Here is a 16,403-nt window from a genome sequence, read left to right on the forward strand (position 1 = left end):
AACTATTTAAAAGTACCAATTTGTAATTATTAATCCCTTCACTTTTTTACCCAGCCCTCTCACCCTTCTCCCCTCTGGCAGCTGTCAGTCTGTTCTCTGTATGAGTCTGTTCCTGTTTGTTTGTTTGTGTTTTATTCTTTAGATCCCACATGTAAGTGAAGTCATATTGTATTTGTTGTTCTCTATCTGACTTACTGTACTTATATTACTCAAGCATGACACCCTCTAGGTCCATCCATGCTGTTGCAAGTGGTAAGATTTCATTTGTTATGCTTGAGTAATATTCCATTGTACATACATACTACAACTTTTTTATCCACTTGTCTGTTGAGGGGCAGTTGGGTTGCTTCCATGTCTTGGTTATTATAAATAATGCTGCAGTGAACGTAAGAGCACATATGTCTTTTGAATTAGTGTTTTGGGTTTCTTCAGATATATTCCTAGAAGTGGAATTGCTGGGTCATAAGGCAGTTTCATTTTAACTTTCCTGAGAAACCTCCATATTGTTTTCCACAGTGGCTGCACCAATTTACATTCCCACCAGCAGTGCACTAGGGTTCCCTTTTCTCCACATCCTCCCAGGACTTGTTTGTTGATTTATTCATGATTGCCATTCTGCCAGGTATGAGGTCATATCTCATTGTGTTTTAATTTGCATTTCTCTGATGATTAGTGACATTGAACATCTCATATGTCCATTGGCCGTCCATATGTTCTCTTTGGAGATAATTCTGTTGCTGGTGGAAGTGGGGTTCTTGTGGTATTGCAAGGAAAGCATTCTAGGAGACCCACACGTGGGAGATTGTGGTGTGGCAAGATTTATTCGGGTGGCAGTAGAAGGCTGCCCCTGTGTCCTGTCTCTGGCCACCCTGCCATGGAAAAAGTCCAACCATGTCTTCAGCAAGACCTAAACACAGGCCAGTGTCCATAGTTCTGTTTCAATTTTCTGGCATTAGCAGTTTCAGCCCCTGTCCAGGTAGCTTAGAGCTATTCCTGACTGTGCTGCTGTACCCAGGTTCCACCTGGAGCCTGTGTTTGGAGTCTGTGTGGCTGCCAGCCACATGGCTGCTAGACCCACATGGTTACTAAAGAGAGAATGCATGAATGGATGGGGCCAGTGTGTGTTCCCTGGGGAAAGAGAGCTGGGTTATATTATCTCAGGCTTGGGATGGATCAAGCGCTTTTTCAAAGTAACCAACTTCCCAGGATTTTGCGGGCTGCTGATGGGTCCACTCCCTGGCCAATTGATCCCTTTCCCAGGTTAGACTGACAGGCCTCTATGGTCAAGCATCTACCCCAGCCCCATTTTAACTTCTATTGCGCATGTTCTTACCTCCCCACCCCCGCCCATCAACAATCTGGTACCAGAGTGGGGAAGAGAGGGAGGGCTGTTAATCCTTGGCAGGGCAATGCTGTGATCCCCTGGAGTGTGTGAAGCTATAGCTTCCTGACTAAACAAGCAAGCTTATGCTCCCTGGTTGATTATGTTCAACAATGTCTGATTCCTTTTGCTTCCTTCTTTTATTAATATCTAGCTATCTGTGTATGGTAACATTTCTCCCCTGAAGACCTTGGGCCTTGTAATCTTACAAGGGTAAGCTTATAATCTTACAAGGGTAACTGGATGAAGGTTTCATCTTCTGTAACTGCTTCTTGCTGTCAAGGGCCATAGTCCTGCTTATCCCCAGGCCCAGAGTTTCTTCCAATCTGACAAAGAGAGGAACAAAAGGGAAGGGGACTTTTCACGCAGAGAACAGGGATTTTGCGGAGTCCAGATCAGTCTGCTCTCCATGGGAGGCAGCATACGCGATGTCTAGAGGATGGTGATGTTGGACAAGCTAGCATCCTTGTTGTCTTGACCTAGAGAATAACTCATGTGATGAGAAGTAACTGAACCCAAGATGTGGTTCAATACATTTTTCCATTTTGCTTATCCTGAGCTGTAGCCTTCATAATAAACTGGCAATAGTAAGTAAAGCGTCTTCCTGGGTTCAAATCAATTATTGAACTTGAGGAGAAAAGTATAGGAACCCTTGATTTACAGCCTGTCAGTCAGCGGTACAAGAGGGCTAAGACTTGCAGTTGGTATCAGATGTAGGAGCCCTGAATCGGGGGTCTGCGCTAACTACCAGTAGTTAGTGTCAGAATTGAATTGGCTTGTAGGACACCCAGTTGGTCTTCACAGGGAATTGGAGAATTGCTTAGGGTGGAAAACCGACACATTTGGGGTCAGAAGTATTGTGAGTAAGAACAGTTCATAAACGTAGAAGCCTGCTAGGATCACAAAAAGACAGCCAGTCATTGTGATACCTGTTGATGGAAAAACAATTAGGTCTGAATGTGATCAAGCTTTTAGATCCAACTACCAGTTTACAACATATACAGAGAAGAGAGGTATGTGTTAAACTACACCAGAGGGCTGCAATCAGCAAAAACCAATCTGTGGTAAATGACAGAATAAACAATCTGGTTTCTTTAACAAATAAATAGTTAAGATTAAAAAAAGTTAGAGGGAAAGCCTTGGGATTAAAAGAGACTTAAAAGATGTATTGCTCTCATCACATTGTATACTTTTTATTTATTTATTTTTAAATTAAAAATTTTTTTTCAATTACAGCCTCAACATGCTTTCTTTTTTGTATTCTTAGTTATAGGGATTCTGTTCAGCTAGTCTTCGGGCAATTCTCAATGATGGTTGTTCTGTAATTTAGTTGTAATTTTGTTGTCATTGTGGGAAGAATAGTGGCTTCAGCAAAAAGAGGTTTATTTTTTTAATAAGAAGACCTGAGTAGGTGGTTACTGGCTCTGGTTCTGTTGACCAGTGATGACAGAGAGACCTGGGACTGGTACATTTTTAGGCATTGTATCCATTCTGTGCTCAAGTCAATGAGAAGGGAAAGGGCCAGCGATATCTTTTATCAGGAAAGTTTACTACTTTTTTCAGAGTAGCCACCTCTTCCCCTCTTCCAATTTCCGTTCCATTCTCTGGAATCCTGCAGATTCCTTACTGGGCCTCCCCTATATTCAAGAGAGGGTGGGTAAGTCAGAGGAAAGATTGTTGTAAGCATGATGAGTGTCCTGGGGCTGGTTAACATTACTTCCTGAATAAAATCAGGGCTTTCAGAGCAAGGAAGAAGTGGAATGGATATTAGTAGGTGATCAATAGTGTCTGCTACAGCTGGGTCGATTTCTGGGCTTAGAGAAGAGAGAAAGGAGGAAAATACGAGACTCAAAAAGAAGTATATTTTAGCTCTCAGTATGACTCTATATGTAGCATTTTGCACTTGCAGGCAAGCTGTCTGATCACAAATAAGAAAGTGAATTGAAGGATTAATATGAAGGAAGTTAAAAGGATTCACATATAGAGAATTTAGGGAAAGTAATAAAAATGGAAAATAATTTCTGCCAATAAGTTGCTATATATGCCCTGGCTGGTATGGCTCAATGGATTGAGTGCCGGCCTGCAAGCTGAAGGGTCGCTGATTTGACCCCTGGTCAGGGCACATGCCTGGGTTGCGGGCCAGGTCCCTGGTTGGGGATGTGCAAGAGGCAACTGATCGGCATATCTTTTGCAACCAATCCATATATCTTTCGCACATTGCTGTTTCTCTCTCTCTTCCTGCCTTCTCCTCTCTCTAAAAGTAAATAAATAAAATCTTAAAAAAATAAATTGCTAGATATCTGTTTATCAAGAGGGAGGGAGAAAACAGAGGAAAAATAAATAAAAATTACTTTTGCCTAAAATGCACTTAAAATAAGAAAACCTTGTCGGTGACGTACTTAAAAGTACTTTGGAGAGATTTTTTCTTTCTCTCTCTCTCTCTCTCTTTCTTTCTTTCTTTCTTTCTTTCTTTCCTTCCTTCCTTCTTCTTTCTTTTTTTCCTTCTTTCCTTCTTTCTTTCTTTCCTTCCTTCCTTCCTTCCTTCTTTCTTTCTTTTTCTTTCTTTCCTTCCTTCCTTCCTTCTTTCCTTCCTTCCTTCCTTCCTTCCTTCCTTCCTTCCTTCCTTCCTTCCTTTCTTTCTTTCCTTCTTTCTTTCTTTCTTTCCTTCTTTCCTTCTTTCTTTTCCTTCCTTCCTTCCTTCCTTCCTTCCTTCCTTCCTCCTTCCTTCCTTCCTTCCTTCCTTCCTTCCTTCCTTCCTTCCTTCCTTTCTTTCTTTCTTTCTTTCTTTCTTTCTTTCTTTCTTTCTTTCTTTCTTTCTTTCTTTCTTTCCTTCCTTCCTTCCTTCCTTATTCTTTCTTTTTTTCCTTCCTTCCTTCCTTCCTTCCTTCTTCTTTCTTTTTTTCCTTCTTTCCTTCTTCTTTCTTTCTTTTTCTTTCTTTCTTTCCTTCCTTCCTTCCTTCCTTCCTTCCTTCCTTCCTTCCTTCCTTCCTTCTTTCCTTCTTTCTTTCTTTCCTTCCTTCCTTCCTTCCTTCCTTCCTTCCTTCCTTCCTTCCTTCCTTCCTTCCTCCTTCCTTCCTTCCTTCCTTCCTTCCTTCCTTCCTTCCTTCCTTCCTTCCTTCCTTCTTTCTTTTCTCACCTGAGGACATTTTTTCATTGCTTTAGAGAGACAGAAAGGGAGGGATGGAGGGAAAGAAACATCGGTGTGAGAGAGAAGCATTGATTAGTTGCCAGACCAGGGGTTGTACACACCTGGACTGGGGATCCAACCCACAACCTATATATGTACCCTGACCGGGAATTGAACCCACAATCTTTTGGTTATGGCATGATGCTCCAACCAACAGAGCCACATTGGCCAGGGCATTATTAGTTTTTGTTTTTGTTTTCTAAATTTTTTTTATTGTAGTTATATTTTTAAAAACAATACACTAACTAGCTGATTTTTACATGTCTTTGAAAAGATAATCTAAAATAGTATATCAATCATGCTTGTTCATCATAAACCGTAATTCTGTCTCCAGACTGCTTAGTAATTAGATAATAGTATAGCCTGGTACTAAACCCTTGGGTATTCAGGCACTGCCTTGGGGAGAGGAGAATGCTAAGCAGACAGAATTGTGACTGATTCAGTAAATAGTCTCTTTTTATTTTGTTTTACCTAGTGGACTTATACTTATGATCTGATATAGTCTTAATTGCTATGCACTTGTATATACCTTGAGAATACGGATAAATAGATTAATCTAGTGATCTGTTTATGGAAAATTTGACAACCATGAGAATTCCAGGACACATGAATTGAATGAATACTCTATTATTCCTGTTGAAGATAACTAGAAAAAGATGGAACTGGACGGTAAGAATAAAAAAGAATAAGTATTTCAAGTTGGAAAAACAAGGAAGTTAGTATGGGTGGTAAATAATAGTAGAGGTTTCAAAGCAAAACTTTGAGAGAAATAAAATGGGTAAAATAAATCTGAGTCTTAGTACTACAAATGGACATGTGATGAAAACTAAAGGATCTGGGGGAGGAAGAGATGGGACCCAGGGCCCTGGAGGGAGAGCTGGGGAGGTAGGATGTAGAATTGGAATATTATGAGGTAGAAGCAGACATTCCTGAGTTGTCATGAAATTGGAAAGACTTTGAAAACTAGGAAGAAGATGTAGTCAGAAGGGGAGAAAGACATTAACCAAATAATCAAAAAATGTAAAATTATAACAATGGTAACTGAGTATGCCCAGGAGAGGTATGTGTTGTATTGGTACTATGTGGAAGCAATGGCCATGCTTAGATCTGAAGGACCTGCTGTACTTAGTATGCATGTCACTTCTGAGGGTGTCAGGTACCCCAAAGTCAGTCACTTTTAAACCCTTCCAAACTATTTAAAGTGTCACTCTTTATGAATCGCTGTATCAAGAGGGAAGCATGAGGGGTAGTGGTCAGCCATGACTTTGGCTGATTCTGAAGGCAATATCAGTGTGGTCTTAGTTACCTATTTGCTAGTTTGTATAAATCGAGGATCTGTGACCCAGGGGTAGACAAGAGAGATAAATTCCCTCTTACCATTTTTATTTAGATGGCTTCATGAATCTGGGTAAGTTTTCCTTAGTTCAGCTTTGGCTGCCTTATCATTTGTGACTTAGTAGGGAGGGTGGTCCTCAAGAGTTTCTAGGCTAGAAAATGGAAATTAGTTATAAGTACATACTTATGATTACTAAAACAAAACTTTGGAATTTTCTGGAATCTATAAGGAACTAATAGATTCACATTATTATGTTTAGTAATCCCACAATGCTGACCAAGCAAGCACATATTGAATTAATGAACAGGAAAATATTACATATGTACAAGAAGCTTTGAAAAGCCATAAATGTTCATTTCAGCACATTTATGATGCGATATTTCAACTAGAATTTTGCAAGACATTTTTTAATTTTTTTATTAAGCATATGTTTTGTTTCAAGTTGGCATGTGGTCCCTAATGTAAAGCTTTTAACTTTCCTTTTATGCAAGAGCTGTGAAGTAATGGGGAACTAATAACAAAAAACCTTGATCTGAATCCATTCTTCTTCACTTCAATGAATGGTTAATTCCATTCTTCCAGATGCTGGTCCCTTTAGTCAAGAAATTCCTTCAGCTCCTCCTTTGAGCTACATCTTGGGTTCAGTTACTTCTCATCCATGAGTTCTTCTCTAGGTCAGGGCACCAACATTGCTTATCTGGGCTACTGCACTAGCTGCTCTTGTTTTTACCCTTTCCCATCTACAGTTTCTTCTTCACTTGGTAGCTAGTGATTCTTTATAAAGCAGTCAGGTCATGACCCATCCTGCTCCTCGGCTTTTATTAAATGAAATCCACAAAACCCACATACTTAGGGACCTTGTGGGATTTTGGCCCCTGGCTGGTCCTCTTACCTTCTTTCTTTTTTATTCTCCCTCTTGCTTCCTGTGTTTCAGCCACAGTAGCCTCCTTGTTATTAGTCAGGCACCCCAGGCATTTTCTTACACCTAGGCTTTTGCACTTGCTGTAATTCTCTCTTCCTATTCATTGTTCCACTGGATATCCACATGGTTCATTCTTTTTCATCTCCCTTAAACCTTATAGAAAAGAGGCTTTCCCAGACCACCTTATGTGAAATGGCACTTGCTTCCATCTGTCATAGTCTGTCCCCTTATCCTGGCTCACTTTTCTTTAGAGCATTTATTATCTGATGTATGATATACTATATTTCTTTGTCTCTCTCAATAGAATATAAGTTTCATGAGGGAGGGCTTTTGTTTTTTGTTGTTGTTCATTGCCATATCCTTAGCACCCAGTGTTGGGCATATAGTAGGTCCGCAATAAATATTTGTTGAGTGAATAAATCTTAAGGGCATCCTTTGAAAGGAATACTTTTTATTTTATTTTATTTTTTAAATACATACATATATATATATATATATATATATATATATATTTTTTTTTTTTTTTCCTATTACAGTTGTCCCACTCCCGCCCTCCCCCCAGAGGAATACTTTTTATAAAAAAGATGTCCACTAGATGGCATTGCTTTCAAATGTTATATAATTAATGTCTGGGAACAAAAGATAGATTCTTTTTTGTCGCTTGCTTCAAACAAAACAGATCTTTGTGATGAAGATCGTCATGAGAAATTGCTATGATTAATGTGAGGCATATAGAATACTATATTTATATTTGATTTATATACTTTTAGATATCTTTTCTAAAATTAATACACTTAGAGAAACTTAGAGAAAATTATAGCATACTGGAATGTTAATTACCATTTGATGCAGTTACTTAGTCTGGTAACATAGTTATTGTTTTTATCTCTTTGCACCATTCCTAAGTTTGTAAGGCTATTGACCCTAAGTTTGTATAAGCTCATTAAGCTTTCCCTTAAAGGCACCACCATCCCACTTAAACCTTTTGGGAAAAACCAGATATGATTTTATTTCCCCCTTACCATTTCTTTTTTTCTTTTTTATTTTTTTATTTTTTGGTTTTTCAATTACAGTTGTCCCATTTTTTCCCCAGTGCTCCCCCCCACCCAGCCCACCACTTCTCCCACAATCATATCCCTCCCCGTTGTCCATGTCCATGAGTCATTTATACACATTCCTTGATTAGACCCTTCCCTTACTTATTCCCCTTCTCTCCCTCCCCCCTCCCCCCTATTGACTGTTATTCTCCTCTTTGTTCTGTTTAGTTCATTTGTTTATGCTGTTCTTTAGTTTCCTGTATTAGGTGATATCATATGGTATTTTTCTTTCTTTGTCTGACTTATTTCACTAAGCATAATTCTCTCTAGTCCCATCCATGTTGTTGCAAATGGCAGGAGTTTCTTCTTTCTTTCTGCTGCATAGTATTCCATTGTGTAAATGTACCACAGTTTTTTGATCCACTCATCTATAGATGGGCACTTAGGTTGTTTCCAGCACTTGGCTATTGTAAACAGTGGTGCTATGAACATAGGGGTGCATAAGTTCTTTTGAATTCGGGTTTTAGGATTTTTCAGGTATAATCCTAGCAGTGGAATTGTTGGTTCAAAAGGCAGTTCCATTTTTAGTTTTTTGAGGAAATTCCATACTGTTTTCCATAGTGGCTGTACCAGCCTGCATTCCAACCAACGGTGCACTAGGGTTCCCATTTCTGCACATCGTCACCAGCACTTGTTGTTTGTTGATTTGTTGGTGATGGCTATTCTGACAGGTGTAAAGTGATATCTCATTGTGGTTTTCATTTGCATCTCTCTGATGGCTAGTGATGTTGAGCATTTTTTCATGTGTCTATGGACCTTCTGTATGTCCTCTTCGGAGAAGTGTTTGTTCAGGTCCTTTGCCCATTTTTAAATTGGGTTGTCTGTTTTCTTGATGTTAAGTTGTATAAGCTCTTTATATATTTTCGAGATAAGTCCCTTGTCTGAGATATCATTGGCAAATATGTTTTCCCATATGATTGGTTTCCTTTTCATCTTGCTGATGTTTTCTTTTGCTGAGCAGAAACTCTTTGGTTTGATGTAGTCCCATTTGTTTATTTTTTCCTTTATTTCTCTTGCCTTAGGAGATGTATCCATGAAAATATTGTTACGCGGGATATCTGAAATTTTCCTGCCTGTGTTTTCCTCTAGGACTTTTATGGTGTCACGGCTTACATTTAAGTCTTTGATCCATCTTGAATTTATTCTCATGTGTGGTGTAAGTTGGTGGTCTAGTTTCATTTTTTTGCACATCCCCGTCCAGTTCTCCCAGCACCATTTGTTGAAGAGGCTCTTCTCACTCCATTTTATGTTCCTTCCTCCTTTATCAAATATTAGTTGACTGTATAGTCCTGGATTTATTTCTGGACTCTCTATTCTGTTCCATTGATCTATATGTCTGTTCTTATGCCAGTACCAGACTGTTTTGATCACAGTGGCTTTGTAGTAATGTTTGATGTCTGGTATCATGATTCCTCCTGCTGTGTTATTCTGTCTCAAGATTGCTTTGGCTATTTGGGCTCTTTTTTGGTTCCATATGAATTTTTGAAGTATTTGTTCTAGGTCTGTGAAATATGTCATTGGTATTTTAATAGGGATTGCATTGAATCTGTAAATTGCTTTGGGTAGTATGGCCATTTTGCTGATGTTGATTCTTCCCATCCAAGAACATGGTATTTGCTTCCATTTATTTGTATCTTCCTTAATTTCTTTCTTCAGTGTTACATAATTTTCAGAGTACAGGTCTTTTATCTCTTTGGTTAAGTTTATTCCTAGGTACTTTATTTTTCTTGTTGCAAACCCTGGCTGGTTTGGCTCAGTGGATTGAGCGTCGGCCTGCAAGCTAAGTGTCGCTGGTTCGATCTTCCAGTCAGGGCACATCAGAGAAGGAAAACTCTGACTCCAAAAAACCTCCGCTGCCTTGCGGCATACCTCTTCAGGGGAAAGGCTAAGGGAGTAAACCCCGACAGAAAATCCGGAGCCGGAGTCCCTAAGGCGGTTTGACGTTGTAGTCAACACCGGCAACTCCTGCGGCGCACCTGAAGCCAAGCTGTATTGACTCCGTCTTTCCCTTGGATCCCTCAGCTGCGAAGAGAGGGGGGGTCTGCTGCATGGGCAACAGCAGACCCTCCATATCACCCTGCCCAGGCTCTGTAGCTTCAGCTTCACTGGAGAGGACACTCCAGCGTCATCATAAGATGTCGATTCAACACGGGAGGAGACAGATACCGTATCACTCCCGAGTTGGACTGCACAGCCATTCTCGGCGGTGCAGATAGACACTTAAGAAGCTACACCATCGTCTCTCGAGACGGACGGCTGCCGATGATAGTAAATGGTGTTTTCTTTTTTGTTTCTGTCTCTGATACTTTATTGTTGGTGTACAGAAATGCCTTAGATTTCTGTATATTTATTTTTTACCCTGCTGTTTTGCCAAATTCACTTATTATATCAAGTAGTTATTTAGTGGAGTTTATAGAGTTTTCTATGTATACTATCATGTCACCTGCATATAATGATAGTTTTATTTCTTCTTTCCCAATTTGGATGCCTTTTATTTCTTTTTCTTGTATTATTGCTGTGGCTAGGACTTCCAACACTATGTTGAATAGGAGTGGAGAGAATGGACATCCTTGTCTTGTTCCTGGTTTCAGGGGGAATGCTTTCAGTTTTTGTCCGTTAAGTATGATGTTGGCTTCAGGTTTCTCATATATAGCCTTAATTATGTTAAGGTATGCTCACTCTATTCCCATTTTGCTGAGTGTTTTTATCATAAATGGGTGTCGTACTTTATCAAATGCTTTTTCTGCATCTATTGCTATCATTATGTGATTTTTGTCTTTCATTTTGTTTAGGTGATATATTTATTGATTTGCAAATATTAAACCATCCTTGCATCCCTGGGATGAGTCCCACTTGATCGTGGTGTATGATCTTTTTAATGTATTGCTGGATCCTGTTTGCCAATATTTTGTTGAGGATTTTAGCATCTATGTTCATCAGTGATATTGGCCTGTAGTTTTCTTTCTTTCTTGTGTCTTGACCTGGTTTTGGAATTAGAGTAATACTGGCTTCATAGAAAGAGTTTTGAATTTTTCCCTTTTTTAAAATTTTTTGGAATAGTTTGAGGAGGGTAGGAGTTAGTTCTTTCCTGAATGTTTTGTAAAATTCTCCTGTGAAGCCATCCAGTTAAGGGCTTTTGTGTGCTGGGAGATTTTTGATTACTGTTTCAATTTCCTTCTTTGTTATTGGTCTGTTGAGACTTTCCATTTCTTGATTCAGTTTTGGAAGGGTATATGTTTCTAGAAATTTGTCCATTTTTTCTAGGTTGTCAAATTTCTTGCCATACAGTTGTTTGTAGTAATTTCTTACAATCCTTTGTATTTCTGTGGTATCAGTTGTGATTTCTCCTTTTTTGTTTCTGATTTTGTTTATTTGGGTCTTATCTCTTTTTTTCTTGATGAGCCTGGCTAAAGGCTTGTCGATTTTGTTTATTTTTTCAAAGAACCAGCTCCTAGTTTTGTTGATCTTTTGAATTGTTTGTTTAGTCTCTATGTCATTTAGTTCTGCCCTGATCTTGATGATTTCCTTCCTTCTTCTTGCCCTAGGCTTTGTTTGTTGTTGCTGTTCTAGTTCTTGTAGCTTTAGGGTTAGATTTTTTATTTGAGATTCTTCTGTCCTTTTCAGATATGCCTGTATTGCTATGAACTTCCGTCTTAGGACTGCTTTTGCTGTGTCCCATAGGTTTTGGGCTGTTGTGTGTTCATTATCATTAGTTTCCAGAAATTTCTTGATTTCTTCTTTGATGTCCTTGTTAACCCATTCATTATTTAATAGCATGTTATTCATCCTCCATGAGTTTGGATGTCTTTGATTTTTTTCTCTGAGGTTGATTTTTAGTTTCAAGGCATTGTGGTCTGAAAAGATGCTTGATATAATTTCAATTTTTTTGAATTTGTTGAGGCTTGTTTTGTGTGCTATCATGTGGTCTATTTTTGAAAATGTCCCATGTGCATTTCAAAAGAATGTATGTTTTGCTTCTTTGGGGTGAAAAGTTCTATATATATCAGTTAAGTCCATGTGGTTTAGTGTGTTGTTCAATGCCTGCATATCCTTGTTGTTTCTTTTCTTCGAAGATCAGTCTATTGTTGATAATAGAGTGTTAAAGTCCCCTACTATGAGTGTGTTGCTGTTAGTATCCTTCTTGTGGTTTAGTATTTTCTTTATGTATTTGGGTGCTCCTATGTTGGGTGCATATATGTTTATCAGTGTTATGATTGTTCCCTTAAGTATTATGAAATGTCCTTCTTTATCTCTTTTTATTGCCCTTGCTTTGAAATCCATTTTGTCTGATATGAGGACTGCTACCCCAGCTTTTTTTTCATGTTTGTTTGCTTGGAATACTTTTTTATATCCCTTTACTTTCAGTCTGTGTAAATCTTTTGTTTTGAGGTGTGTTTCTTGTAGACAGTAAATATGTGGGTCTTGTTTTCATATCCATTCTGTTACCCTATGTCTTTTAATTGGAGCATTTAATCCATTTACATTTAAGGTTATTATTGACATGTATTTATTCATTTCCCTTTGTACCTGTGTTCCTCTCCCTTTTTTTTCTTCTTATTCTTAAAACATTGCCTTTAGTATCTCTTGCAATGCTGGTTTGGTGGAGATGTATTCTTTTAGCCTTCCTTTGTCTGAGAAACTCCTTATTTCACCTTCCTTTTTGAATGAGAGCCTTGCTGGGGAGAGTATTCTTGGTTGTAAGCCTTTGTTTTTCATTGCTTGAAATATTTTAGACCATTCCCTTCTGGCTTGTAGTGTTTCTGTTGAGAAATTGGTTGATAGACTTATTGGAGCTCCCTTGTATGTTATTTGCTGTTTTTCTCTTGCTGCTTTTAGGATTCTTTCTTTGTCTTTGAATGTTGCTATTTTAATTATGATGTGGCTTGGAATGGGCCTTTTGGGGTTCCTCTTCACTGGGACTCTCTGTGCTTCTTGAACTTGAATGACTTTTTCTTTCATCAGGTTAGGAAAATTTTCTGTCATTACTTCTCCTATCAGCTTCTTTATTCCTCGTTCTTCTTCTCCCTCTTTTATTCCAATGATCTGGATATTTTTTTGTCTCATGTTATCCTGTAATTCCCTTAGATCTTCTCCATACTTTTTCAGTCTTTTTTCATTTTGCTGTATTGCCTGGGGATTTTTTTCTACATTGTCCTCTAACTCACTGATCCGATCCTTTGCTTCGTTTAGCCTGCTTTTGATAGATTCTACTGTGTTTTCAGTTCAGAGATTGTATTCTTCATTTCTTCCTGGTTCTTACTGATAGTTTCTATGTCCTTTTTTTATGCTGGTGTAGTTCTCCGTAAGTTCCCTGTAATTTTCTTGGGGCTGCTGGTAACTTCCTTGGAGGTTGTCATAGTTGTTTTTAAGGATGTCAAGTATATTGAGCTTCTTCATCACCATTGTTTTGAATTCCATGTCTGACATTTGGGCTATGTCTATTCCATCTACCTCTCTTTCTGGGGATTCCTCTTTTCTTTTCATTGGGAGGTTGTTTCTGCATCTTACCATGTTGGATTCTTCTTGTTTGTTTTTGTTTTTTGGATTTGTCTACTTTGACTTCCCACCTTTATGTCCCCTCTACCATTTCCAATGGTTATTTAAGTCATTAAGGCACTTTTAGTTTATTTCATACTAAACCAGATAAATGGTGTGTTTTTAGGATGGAAAGAAAGAAAATACTCCCCATTGCCTAGTAATGGAGTATCTGATGTATTTAATATCTAGAAGTAAGTTTTGTCATCAGCAAGAGGTGTGGCCTCTACATTTCATGATATTAGAAATATTGCCACTAACCCTGTCCTCCGCCAAATCATTAGGAAGGAAGAAAGCATGAGAACTATGGATAAAGTTAGTCCATGTCCATGTTGTGGCCACCTTCCATCTGAGGGATCTTACTGGAATGAGAGAGCAGTAGTAAGTTCCAGAGCCGTAAGCCACTAGTTTTCTGGCCTAGTGTTGGGGTCAGAAAATTATTGTCTGTCAGCTGTTCAGTTGTTGCCAATGAGTCAGGTACTCTCAGTCTGGTTCCTAATCAACTGAGCATCCAAATTTTGAAAAACTTCGATGTTTCTGATGGATGTTGTCATACCTTTCCTTAAAAATCAGTGGGTTCCAAGTGCCTTAATCAGAAAATGTACACGTTTTCCCAAACTCCTGTTCTGCCTTTGCCAATGCCATCTCATTTCTTCTTGCTCCTATCGCTTACCTCCTTTCCTTTTCTTTTTTTCTTCAACTCCTGTGCCTTTCTCAAGAACTTCTCTTGAATGGTCATTTGATCCATTTTGTTCTCTCTACCCATCTTGTAGTACTATTCTTTACTCCTAAAATAATTTTTCTTATTCCTGTTCAACCTAATGATGTTTCTTCTTTTCAGATTACTTAAAATATGCTTTACAAATGTTATTGACTACATTTCTTTAATGTTTCCCTCTTCCTGTTTTAGATTTTTCTCTTCCATTTCTGATTATAGCATATGTGAGGAACTTATTTTTTTATCTATTTAAAGTTCTCAGCCTCTTCTATAAATGTATTAACTATCTAGAAATGAAAATACTTGTTCTCCGTACTTTGCATCTTTAAATGGAGCATAAAATATAGGATGGTTTTTGTGTTTTTAGTCCTTTTTCCCAGTTGCCCTTGGGTGGTTAAGTGCGAGGCTGATAAAGTATTTTAAATAGGAAACATTTATACTCAAAGATTTACATTTTTACCTTTTTAACCAGAAATATTTGAAACGTCTAGTATTGCTCTCCATGTCTTGTGCTATTAATGATGATAATTGCATCTGTGTCAGCTTGTCACTGTCCTATGCTTACCCCAAACATTAGATCTAGTTCTCAGGTCGGAATTCAGTGTTTAGAAAATAAATTTTTTATTTACTAAGGAAATATTGGACAAGATTTATTTGTATAGGAAATAATTTTCTGTTTACTAAGGACCTACCGGATAACATTTATTTTATATGTATATTCTTTGGTCTGAGACATGGAGACTTACTGCTATGTAATTATTAGAGTGATAATATCTATATTTGTTAAAATATATTTTTCATGAAAATACAAGCATTTTTCTTATTTCCTAAACATATATTGTAACTCCTAGTCAAAATATCATTTATAAAATAATATTTATTCCCAGAAACATATTTATTTGGAGAGGCATTGTTGCTTGCTCAACCTAGATGAGATCTAAAAGCCCTGGCTGGTCTCATACTATGTCTGCTAACCTCTCTTAGTCTTTATGAGGGAGGGCTTATGTTCCAAACTTGTATATTAAGCCATTTTGCTTGTACTTGCTCTATTAATAAGGCTTTTGTTCTAGTGTTCCTTGTGGTTTATGAGTTTCCTAAGTAGAATTCATTAGAGGTTCAGCAAAGTGGCCTTAAATATCATTGACTATTTTCACTTACGTTATTTTTTTTATCCACAGACTAATTGAGATAGCGAAATCTCGTTTTCCCAGATATTTTAACACTGAGGAAAAATTACTTTTGACAAGCAGTAAAGTTTATCTCTATTGGGAACTCAGCTGTGATGAAGTTCTACAGAGGTATACTGTTCTAGATTTTGGTATTTTAGTAATACTTTGAAGATTTATATTTTGTTTTCATGTTTTCAATTTCTGAGTGAAAAAGAAAGTCTCTACATTTTAGAATTATGGGAAATAATTATTTCCATGTTCTTCTTTATTCACTATGACCTGTTGTTAAAGTATTTCTTTAAAAATGAAAAAATGAAAATGAAATGAATAAACTATTTTATATTAATCAAGTGGTGTATTAATTATCTGTTGTTTCATTAACAAATTATCCCAAGGTTTAGCAGCTTAAAACAGAAAACATATTTTGTCTCACATAATTTTTGAGGGTTAGGTGTCTGGGAGTGGCTTACCTAGTTCAGGGCTGCTCAAAAGCTTGAAGTCAAGCTATTGCCCAAGGCTGTAGTTACCTCCAGGCTTGCTTGGGGCTGGAGAATCTTGGAGAATTCCAAGGTCTCTCATGTAGTTGCTGGAAGATCTCCTTCCCAGATGTTAGCCAGAGAATTCTGTTCCTCACCATGTGGGCCTTGCCATATGGCTGTGAGGGATCTGAGAGTGGATGAGTGAGAGAGAGTCCAAGATGGAAGATGTGGTCTCAGAAATGACGTACCCTCATTTTGTTATGTGCTATTGACCACACAGACCAACCCTAGTACAATGTGGGAGAGACTTCTCAGGGCATGAATACCTGGAGATGGGGGTTACTGAGGTCCACTTCGGAGACCGGCTACCACAAGTACTTTCACCCTAAAATTGGAGCTTTAGCAATATCATAGGAGAACTAAGGAATGAAAACAATTTAATTTCCAAAAGAGTGCCATATGTATAGAAGAGATATATGAAAATAAGTTACGTTTATTGGATACTTGCAACCATCACTATAACTCAGGGAAGAACAATTTATTGTTGTTTTTAAGTTGGTTAACTTTTGCAATGCCCTA

The 16,403-nt window shown here is 37.9% G+C and overlaps 1 protein-coding gene across 1 annotated transcript in view; it reads left to right on the top strand.

Annotated features, from left to right (window-relative positions):
* RAD51B (RAD51 paralog B) overlaps nucleotides 1–16,403 on the top strand; it is a 556,308-nt gene that overhangs the window by 27,657 nt on the left and 512,248 nt on the right. Inside the window, exon 6 of the mRNA XM_090271032.1 lies at nucleotides 15,355–15,474. Within this exon, the coding sequence (XP_090127158.1) occupies nucleotides 15,355–15,474 (120 nt within the window). The remainder of the gene's footprint in view (nucleotides 1–15,354; nucleotides 15,475–16,403) is intronic.

This window comes from Furipterus horrens, unplaced genomic scaffold, assembly GCF_987537825.1.
Source record: "Furipterus horrens unplaced genomic scaffold, mFurHor1.1.pri manual_scaffold_3, whole genome shotgun sequence".
In the NCBI taxonomy this organism is placed as follows: Eukaryota; Metazoa; Chordata; class Mammalia; order Chiroptera; family Furipteridae; genus Furipterus; species Furipterus horrens.